Source organism: Seriola lalandi, unplaced genomic scaffold (assembly GCF_002814215.2).
Source record: "Seriola lalandi dorsalis isolate HSWRI2012SDOR001 ecotype SW California unplaced genomic scaffold, Sedor1 jcf7180002054581, whole genome shotgun sequence".
Classification (NCBI taxonomy): Eukaryota; Metazoa; Chordata; class Actinopteri; order Carangiformes; family Carangidae; genus Seriola; species Seriola lalandi.
Window position 1 is genome coordinate 1,878,844 of NW_019525134.1, and position 11,286 is coordinate 1,890,129.

The 11,286-nt window shown below is 38.7% G+C and overlaps 1 protein-coding gene across 1 annotated transcript; it reads right to left on the reverse strand.

The window, feature by feature from the left end:
- On the reverse strand, positions 1 to 9,376 carry tm7sf2 (transmembrane 7 superfamily member 2). Its single transcript, XM_023418253.2, has 10 exons — positions 9,142 to 9,376; positions 7,708 to 7,904; positions 7,172 to 7,226; positions 6,440 to 6,634; positions 5,145 to 5,248; positions 3,685 to 3,804; positions 3,415 to 3,583; positions 3,241 to 3,321; positions 2,935 to 3,057; positions 1 to 1,745 (listed from the first exon to the last, which is right to left on the reverse strand). The coding sequence occupies exons 1-10, from the start codon at positions 9,212 to 9,214 to the stop codon at positions 1,585 to 1,587; spliced, it is 1,278 nt and encodes a 425-aa protein (XP_023274021.1). The 5' UTR covers positions 9,215 to 9,376; the 3' UTR covers positions 1 to 1,584.
- Positions 9,377 to 11,286: the final 1,910 nt, after the last annotated feature.

Consider the following 11,286-nt stretch of genomic DNA (forward strand, 5'->3'; position numbering starts at 1 on the left):
TTGTGATGAGATTAGTCTTTAATAACTGACTAATAGAAGGACAGCAGATTTCACCATGCACATAATGAACAGGGGAAAAATAAAACATAGCTCCGCACATACACGTACAACCATATAAAAAGAAGCATATGTATTAATTCAGCATGAGTCCAGCCATGGCATTATAAAAAGCACATTCCTAATTAGCACTTAGCGCACGAAAAACAACACAAAATAGCCTGAGCGCTGTGTAGGCGAGGCCGGAGGCCAACTGTACCGTAGATGCGTCTGCAGACGGCTCAGTCCTCTTCACTGCATGTGAGAGGAATATAATTTGTACTGTAAATGAAGGGTGACTTATAATTGAAGAGGACAAATATGATGAGCAATAGTTTTAGACAAAACTTCATTGGCTGCTAAGAGAACAAACATACTCCTGCATTGAAATGGCGTATGAACCAGGTGTCTGGCTGTAATGACGGTCCATCATGGAACATTAACTTCTTTGTAAGCACCTATTCAAAAAAAAGTGTCCTCAAGATAATGCACCAGTCCATTAACAATAAAACCACCTGTCACCTCACCTCCGCAGTGACTCAACCTGCTCAGAATGCAGCTTCAAAAAAAGGGAACACTGCTTTAAAGCTGATTGAGGCCATTTTTCAGGAGCCTTTGACGGCATTTCATTGTACTAATACACTCAATGTACTTTTTGTTCCTTCAGAGCAATTTCGAACAGAACATATTCAAAGCCGAAGTCTGACAGATGTTAAAAAAGCCCAGAGGCTTGGTGAACATCTGCTATTAACGCCTGTATGCTGGAGAGAGGATCCATTTAAACAGGTTGGAAAAGGTTATTAAAAAAGTAACCCAGCTATTAGCTGCTATCTCTACAGGCTAATAGCTGCTCTGCTCTTTCAGCTGTCTGTCACACTGATTCAAGCCTTCACATAATGGAAAAACTTTTCTACATATATAATTCAAAGCAATGACATTTCCCACAATGCTCAGGGAGGTTCAGATATCTGTCTGTCCAGGATGAAGATACATGATAAAGTGCTGTTTTTTTAATCTGTTTATTTCGAATGTGTTTCACAGGTAAAAATACACTTCACCAAAACAAAGACACTGTAAAAAATAACACGGTAAAATGAGGTGACCCAGTGTTTTTGGATTAAAAAAAGGCACTAATCGATTTTTCCCACTGGGTTCTGTTTTTCAGTTGTTTTCTCATTAAAAATAAAAAAGGGTCATCTTGTTTTTTTAATGAGGAAAGGCTCAGAGCTTTAGCCTTATATGCTGAGACGCTTGTGCACAGAACAAGAGATGTGCACTGCAGCCTGACTCTATCTATAGCAGCTCATCGCGATCTGTGGCTGTGAGGTTTCAAAGAGTTAGAAGTGGCGATCCATCATTCTGCAACCGGACTCACAAATGAAGGCTGATCAACGTCGTGAGCTCCCGGCAGATTCCCAGTAGCAGCACCAGTTACGATTTGTGATCCATGTAAATGAAAATGGACTCACATCTCAAGTTATTGCTGGGTTTGTGTAGATTTGCAGAGTCACGAGGATTTGGTCCGGTTCCGCCCGTCTGCTTTCCTTCTCAGTAGATATAAGGGAAGATCCTGTAGGGGACGCGCCGACAGTACGTGTCCCACGCCAGTCCGTATTTGGCCCTGCACTGTCTCTCATCACGGGCCTCTCGGTGAATCAGCAACACGGTGAAATATATGACGTAGAAGTACGGCAGCAGATGTGAGAATCCTGAAGAAAAGAGAAACACACATAAAACATAATATCAAAGAAAACTACAAAATATTTACGATTCACTGATGAATTTATGAATTTCAAATGAGCATCAAAACTGAGGGAAACTAACACCTTTAACTAATGAGATCAGTGTTTATGATGTGAATTACATCGAGAGTAAAATCCTCCTCTGCACTTTTTATTCCTGCGCGTCTGGCGACAGTCAGAGCCGCCATATTGTTTTCTGGTTGTCTGTCCGTCCGTCCCGTTCTCCTGGAAACGTTATCTCAAGAACGCCTTGATGGAATTTCTTCAAATTTGGCACAAACATTCATCTGGACTCAAGGATGAACTGATTAGATTTTGGTGGTCAAAGGTCAGAGGTCACGTTTTAATTTCAATCATAATGTTCATTGTGTTGATTCATCTCAGTGGTCATTTTTTGCGGCTCTCGCCTTTCCGTCAGTGTGTCTTTCTGCAGACCACTGTGTGAACACTGTTCCTTTCTCACTGCAGCTTTCATCTGTCTGGGATATGCCAGTTTTTTTTTATATTAGGAGTGCATAATTTAGCAGTTGATGACTTCTGCAGCAGCAATTAAGGCAGAAACAGCTGTACATCTCAATTACGAAGGCAGCTACACAAGTGAGTCACATAAAGTTGAATACCAATGAGCACTATGTGTCAGCTGTAACAAAAGTCTGACAGCCACCATTTTTAGGAAGGATTCATGGGAGCATGAGGCAGTTTACAGGGGAACAAAGACAGATTGTTGCGGCCTTCATTTATTCTGCATCAGTATTAAACACAGTATAATTACGTTGTGAGGACAGGAAGGAAATCTGGGAAAAAAATCACAATGGCTGGAGCTGGTTTGATACAACCACTATGTGTAGAATAAAACAGGTGCTTGATGCTGAAACCTGAAGCCTTTAAACTGTATTTAAATGAATGAACACAACTGAATCTCAACAAAACTGCAGGCACAAGTCAGAGTGAAGTGATATATGTTTCAGCTCCACTGCTTGTGTTTCAGATCATGTCATTAAAAACACCCACAAATCTGTCTATTCTAATGATAAATGTGACTGGATATGATTACTTCACCCACACTTTCTACTAAAACCTCTCCGGGCTTGTGTTATGTCAGTGCGGCCTGTCTGCAAAAACAAGCCTCGCAGCGGCTTTTAAGCTGATGCCTTACCACAGGGCAGGGACCACGCCAGCGCCATCAGCAGGTCACCGAGGTAATTGGGATGACGAACGAGACCCCACCAACCGGACACCAGCAGCCGCTTCCCTGTTGCTGTGGCGATGGTCTCCAGCCCTGCGAACAAGTCAAAAATATAATTTGCAAGTCACCTCCACATCTCCCTCGCCACTCTGAGACAAAGAGGAAATTAATTGAATCTCTTCTTTATATGTACAGCGTGAGTTGGGACACGTTATTACAAATCAGATGTAGAAAGAAGCGAATATACGTTCATAGAAAATTAGAAGAAAAACTGACTTGCAACGCTCGGATGTGAAGGGTCTCGTCTGAACTGGTTCTTCTGCGAGTTGGACTTTCTGAAAATATAATATCCAATACCTGATGGCAAAGAGAAAAACGTGAACATCACCATAGTTAAACATGAATCACAACACTTTACAGCTGTCTGAAGAAGAGCTGTCACATGATTACCATTCAGTGCTATTATAGCTGCGGCTCCGAGTGAACTGAGGGCCTGCGGGTGCACGACCAGGAAGGCTGCCTGCAGGCCGTATGTGAAGGGGACCCAGGCCAAGTCTCCAAAGACCAGCATGAAGCCAAAACCATCATGCACAATGTCCATGGTTGTCAGAACAGCCTCCTGTTATGACACAGTGGAGCATGAAATTAACTCAAATAATAATAGTTAAAAGTACAAAGACAGAAGGTTAAAATCTCTGGAGCTGTATTCGGTGTCCTCACCTCGTTCCACAGAGCGTCTGCCACGTACAGCAGCTGGAAACTGTTGATCAGTATCATGGCGAGGGAGGGGGAACCTCGAAGCTCCACCTCTTTCATCAGCATGCCGAGGTTTATGACCACCTGAGAGGAAGTGATGATCACTGGTCAGGTTAGTTTTGTTTCACCTGCACATCCCAACTACCGTCAGACGAACTCATCCAGTGATGAAGTGAGTCAGAACTACACACAGTTGATTAAGCATCTAATCACTGCAGCTCTAGTGGTCACCTGTGTTTTTTTTTCTTTGCAAAGTGACACATATACCAGGTGACCATATAGAGGTCCATATGTTGGGATCATGAAAACTCTGTCTGTTTACATCGCTGCATTGTGAAATCTTGTTTTTCATTGTGTTTGAATGAAGACTACAAGGGCGACACGATGCTTCTGGAAAAGTCATACCACCAGAATAGATGATAAATGTAAATGATAAATCGAACTAGACTATAAACATTTCAAGAACTTTCAATAACAGGCCTGTGACTCAAACTGTGCTCTTCTACATGACGTTGATTTGATTTAAGATCCAAGAAATCCTGTTTGGAGTCATGATCATAATTTCCATGCAAACCATTAAATAAAATTTGGGGCTCTAAAAAACCTTTAAAATGATGATTATTTGGAAGATTAGCAGCATCTGTAAGATGCTGAATGTTAAAAGTAAATTGTTTTAACATGCAACAGGAAATGAAAATCTCCCACACACTGTCTGTGGCCAGTTGGTGGAAGCTTTTTCTGTCCTCTCCTACGCTCATGGCTTTAAAGCTTTCAGATGTGCAAAGGTTTTACTGTTTACACTGTAAATACAGAGAAACAAAAAACACTTGAAATAAAGGACTCATTACATTTCCCAGCATGACTCAGTCCTTTCAGTCTATCTTGTCTTTTGTGACTAGTGAAGATAAGGAGAGACTTTTGTTTTAATTCTTACTTGTGACTCTCACCGGAGAAATCTATTTTCTGTCTCACTTGGTCTGATGACTCAGACACAGATGACGATGTTCACCCCGGTCCTCCAACAAATCTCTCACTGTGTCAGGTCATCAGGGAGAAAAGTTTCTGATTCTGTGTCAAATTGTAGTGGACGGTCAGGGTGAGCAACATCGCCACCTGTTGGTCTTCCTCTCTCATACCAGTGTTAATTAATGTTTGCAACACAATGTCTCTATCTTAATTATTCAGACCTAAAAGTTACAAAAGTATTTTGTTTTACACAGTTCACTCTAAATGTTGCAACAGATTTAGATATATATGAATATATATATATATGTTCTACTGCACCGTGAGAAAAATGAACGCTGTGGCCACATGTTCTGTGTAAAATGTAAATGTGTTGGAAGAAGCTCTTGGTGTTTGGACGATGACAGTTCATCAGTGTCTGGATTTTCAATTGATCAGTTCAATCCTGCAGGTCAACTCACCCAGCCAATCAGACCCGGTCTGAGCTCGCAGAAATATTTGAGGTCAAAGTTTCCGATCCGAGGATTTAACTCCCGTCCGATGAAGAAGTCATAGAGGGGATTTCCTGAACAAAACAGAGGGATGAATTTTAAAAAAAGCAACCCTCTTACTTTGTCTAGCGGCACATAATGTGAATAAAAAGTGAAGAGGGAATTAATATCAACTCTTATCAGGTGTCATGTCACTGAGTTTGTCCCCTAAACTAACAATCCATTAATCATCAATTAGCTAAAACCTATTCAGTCAAACTGTTGAGCCCAGAGGTGCTTTGAGCTAAATGCTAACAGCCTCACAATAACGATGCTAACATGCTAACATGATGTTTGGCCAGTGAAATGTTTACCATGTTCACCACCATTTGTTTAGCGTGTTATCATGTTAACATTTGCTAATTATCACTAAACTGTCAAACATCATTGGCTTTGAAGGAACTTGGTTATAAAACAAAAGAAGCTGTCCTAGCATGGCTAAAAATGCTAAACACCTTGTTACCATCTATCTGCGTAACCAATGGATTCATTTATTTTGCCTTCTCTGTCCTATAGTCTGTGTAAATCATGCACGCGTCTATTTTACATGTCAAATTATTTTATTTCATGGTAACTGACTTGAAAAAAAAGTTTCTTTTATGCCTTCTCGCCGGCGACCATATTGTTTTCAGGTTGACAGTCCGTCCGTCCCATTTTTGTGGACAGGATATCTCATTAACACCCTGACAAAACTTCGTCAAATTTGGCACAAACATTCACTTTGACTCAAGGCTGAACTGATTAGAGTTCAAGGGAATCCCTTCACATTTCCACTGGTATTCAAGGATGAACACAAAACACTTTATAGCCATTACTCAAGACTTAACAAGACAATTGTGACAAAATATCACACAAATGTTTCATATTTTATATGACTAAACAGGGATATAACCTGAAACTTGTCTGAGCGGCGGAGGCGGACAACCATGAGGAGATGAGAGACAGACAAACGCGAGGCACCAACATCTAGTTTTCTATTTTTTTTAAGTTTGACATCATGGCACTGCAAAAAAAACGCTCGGCTCACTTGAAAGAGAGTGTTCACTTTATGCCTGATGCCCGCAGGCTGCTGTGGAGCTTGGCTGGTAGATAGTCCCCCATGGGAATACCAAAATCCTCCACAAACAATAAAGCAGCCCTACAGATGCACGCTACATGACCAGTAGCTTTATTTAAACAGTAGTTTAGGGGGGATTCTTCCTTTAATGATGAAGCTCAACTCTCACCTGTGTTGCCCCCCAAAGCGAGAGCATGGGAAGGCGCCCAAAAAGAGCGGATGTAGAGGTAGACGGAGAGCAGGAATGACACTGCTATTGCACACACTGCCAGAGGCAACAGCAGCTCAAACAGATACCCAAGAGGAGCCCCGAGCCCCAGCAACAACATCAGCAGCACACCGCTGATGCACAGGCCATGAAAACCTGAGAGAGAGAAACAAACAAAACTAAACGCTGTAGCCTGGGGCACAGAGATATGTAGACTGACAGAGGCTGGTATTAAAAACAACAGGTAAAAGTTGGAAAGTGGGATTTCAGATTGTGTAACTAAAGTAAACTTTAGCTCAAGGTCAGAGTGGGCAGAGAGACACAAGGTTAAACTAAAAAATAATAAGAAGAATCTCCCTCAAAATAAAATGTAACAGTGAAGCTTTAAAAATGCAAACACAGCATTTACATTCAAAATGTGTGTAATACACAAACATAACTTAAATATTACAGCTATTATAATATTACTTTACAGCACTAATTTACTATATAAACCATGTCACACTTAAGTTATGACTAACTTTAAAACTGTTCCTTTAACACATCGTTAAATCCTAAATATATATATATATATATATATATATATATATTTACATATTTATAAAAAAAAAATGAAGAAGAAAAAGAAACGCAAACATGTGATGTGTTGTAACTCATGTTTCTACTAATCAATACCATTAAACCCAATCATACCATTTATGGGATACTTGAGGCGTGTTCCATCCCTCAGCACTAATCCTTCAGACACCTGCAGACAAATGTACTCATCTTAAATCTCAACACACTGATTGCACCCTGCATATATATTGACAACTGGAAGACGCAGAAGGTCAGTCAGAGCTTATTTCATTTTTCCCATTGGGGAATAATAAAGTCTTATCTAATCAAAGATCAACAAAAACAACACTGTACAACTCATGTGCAGCTTTGTGCTTATATGTATATTGCATGTCATTGTGCTAAGGTGTGGTGACGTATATTACATTTTTAGCATGTCAAAAGCAAATATAATCATGTGTTTGAAGCAGCAGTCAGAGGCAAATTCACAGCGCCATTATCTTGTAGTTGAAGTTGTGGTCACAGTGTTCAGCGGTTTAATAACTAATTTTGTTACTTTTTTAATTACAATTTGCTTGAAATAATCAATTTAAAGAACAATTACATGACATTATATGATCATATAATATAATTCAATAATATCTAGCCCTGAACCAGACTGATGAACGTACCTTTCCTACTGGCGTCAAATAGAGGAGGGCGTGCAGACCGATCCATCCCAGCAGAAGCACGGGGGCCAGAGGCTCCCACAGCTGATCAGCGGAGGGGAGGGGAGGAGGCCACTGGAGAACAGAGGCCTCAGGGGATCGACTCACACAGATCAGGAACAGCACCGTCAACGGAAGAAAGATGGGAATACATACGGCACCTGGGACACCAATACAGATTCAAGTGAGACGGCAGAGCAGCAGCTAGAGGCACAGAAGATGTAACCTGAGTGAAACCGCATCACATGGAATAATGGAGCAAATCTCGCCAGTGAGACGATTATATCAGATTAATATCACAAATGTATGTTAACAGTGAGTAATTAAAGAATCTCAAACAACTGTGCAGTTAGATCATCTGTCTTCATGGCTGCAACAAAACTCCTGCTTCAGTTCAGTATCGTCAGATCAGTCAGAGCTAAACTGTGATGATGATTCAAGGAATACAACAGGAAACAAAACACAACCAATATAAACACAGACACACACTTTCTCTCTCTCTCTCTCTCTCTCTCTCTCTCTCTCACACACACACACACACACACACACACACACACACACACACACACACACACACACACACACACACAAACAAGCTCATTTCATTTCATGTCTGCAACTATAAATCTGACTCTGGTGGTGAAGGTGTGATGAAGAGTCCTGTTCTTTCTGTGAGAGATTCATATCATCCTTTCATTTTTACAGTGGCAGCAGTTTTATGATCTACCAAGCAATAGACAAATAAATAGATAGATAGATAGATAGATAGATAGATAGATAGATAGATAGATAGATAGCTGACTTTGATGTACTATGCATGTTATGTTATTTCTTACTTGTTGTACTGGAGCAAAACAAGATCTAAATAGGAAATTACAGCAGATATATGAGGCAGTTTCTTAAACTAACTAATAAAAGCCATACATTGTTTTTTTTTTTTACATAATTGTTATTCCACTGTTAAATGCACATTTATCAACAACATCTGTAATTTATTTAATTTTGAATTTAAAATCTGCTCTGAATTTTTATAGTGTATTACATGTAAATTTGTCTGGAAACTTTAGTGCCACTTTTTTTTTTTTTTTTTACAGTGCACCACCTTTTATTTCTTCCTTTCTTTCTTCCTAAAATCAGTTTTACTCACTAAGAAACACATGAAACTCTTTAAGACGTTTCACCTTCACTGCAGTTTGTACCTGTGGGACAACACAGGGTAAAACAGGACTGTAATAGTCCTGCACGGACCATTTGTAAATATGAGTATGAAGAGGTGACACATGGTACACAGTGCGGTGGTGATGGTAATGAAAAGGCAAAAATCATAAATGTAGAATGAATAAAATGAAAGTGAAGCTTCGAGGCGGCGGCTGGGAAAGACGCCCCGCTGTGACTCACCCAGGGTTCCTCCAAACTCCCTCTCTGTGTCGTGTGAGGATCTGTGTTTGGCTGCTTGACTGTTCGGCCTCATTATTGGTCTCCTGTGAAAAGACAGGCTGATGCAGTTCAGTCAGAATAAAGACATCTGAGGAACAAATAAATACAGGGATTACATGGTGATAAAAAAGACAGAAGTCACACACTGTTCTGATGATGTCGAGTTGTTATTTCAAAAAATGAATGAATCATATCTGACAATTACTATTATTATAATAATCCTCAATTTAATCTGCAGTAAAACGTAATAATTAACCTCTGACTCTTATATATTAACACCCAGTGTTCTTCTTTAAACAGGCTGTAAATGGTTCCAGCGTGACCTCTGACCTCAGAACAGTGTGAGCCTCTTTACAAATGAACATAAATCCTTGATAACAGCAGTGGTGCAAAGTAACTCAGTACGGCCCTGAAGTATTTGTGCTTTATTTACTTATTTCAAATTCATGCTATTATTAACCTTATACACCACTCCACAATTAACACATCTCACAGCTACAGCTAGCAGTCACTGTGATTTGACATATTGTACAAAATATACGATCAGCCATCAGATAATGTGATGCATTATTACAGATTATAGGCCACGCATTCCTACACAGGTATTCCTAAAACTGTACAACTAATAAAGAAGGATGGTGAGTTCAAAGGAGCTTCACTCAGCCGGCTCTATTAAAATGCTTCTTAAACATCAGTGATAATTAACAACCCACATGTAACACATTTAAAACTTTGAAAGGCCTTCTACTAAACTATACTATAATAGCTACATTTGCTTACAATACTTGTATACTTTTACTTTAACTTTAGTAGAATATAGAAAGGAGGACTTTTACTTGTGGAGTAATTGTACATGATGGTAATTCTACTTTTACTAAGTCAAGATTTGAGTACATTTACCCCTTATAGTCTTCTTTCTGTAAATCTACTATACTATACTATACTGTACTAATAGTACACTATACTATACTATACTGTACTAATAGTACACTGTACTATACTATACTGTATTATACTATACCGTACTAATAATATACCATACTATACTGTACTATACTATACCACATTGTACTATACTATACCGTACTTATACTATACTATACTGTACTATAATATACTATACCACACTGTACTATACTATACCGTACTAATACTATACTATACTGTACTAATAGTACACTATACTATACTATACTGTACTAATAGTACACTGTACTATACTATACTGTATTATACTATACCGTACTAATAATATACCATACTATACTGTACTATACTATACCACATTGTACTATACTATACCGTACTTATACTATACTATACTGTACTGTACTATACTACACTGTACTATACTATACTGTACTAATGATATACTATACTATACTGTACTATAATATACTATACTATACCACACTGTACTATACTATACCGTACTAATACTATACTATGCTGTACTATACTACACTGTACTATACTATACTATACCGTACTGTACTATAGTATACTATACCATATTAATACTATACTATAGTATACTATACTGTACTATACTATACCGTACTAATACTATACTATACCGTACTGTACTATACTACACTATACTGTACTACACTGTTCTAATACTACGCTATACTGTACTATACTATACACTATACTGTACTACACTGTACTAATACTATAGTATACTATACTGTACTATAATACACCACACTGTACTATACTATACCGTACTAATACTATACTATACTACACTGTTTTAATACTACACTATACTGTACTACACTGTACTAATACTACACTATACTGTACTATTACTATACTATACTGTGCCGTACTATACTATACTATTTACTATGATGTAGAGGCTTCAGACAGCGGGAATCCTACAGAGCAGCTCAGAGACTGAATGTGAAAGAAAGAACATCTCTGCCTTCAAATACTTTAAGGAAACTCTAAAAACATCAATCCGACACAATAAATAAATAAATTGAAATGTTATTTTCACACAATGTGAAATAATTTACGTTACAAAGTTTGTTGATTTGTAGAGGCTACTGGTATTGTATCATTGCGGCTGCTGTGTTAAATCACCAAGACAAAGTTCAG

Excerpts from the sequence above, each read along its gene's own strand:
- tm7sf2 (XM_023418253.2), bottom strand. The coding sequence starts at position 9,214 with ATGAGGCCGAACAGTCAAGCAGCCAAACACAGATCCTCACACGACACA. Across the intron at positions 7,905-9,141 it reads GGAGTTTGGAGGAACCCTGG|GTGCCGTATGTATTCCCATC; the intron begins GTGAGTCACAGC and ends TTGGTGTCCCAG. Across the intron at positions 3,805-5,144 it reads GACCGGGTCTGATTGGCTGG|GTGGTCATAAACCTCGGCAT; the intron begins GTGAGTTGACCT and ends ACTTCCTCTCAG.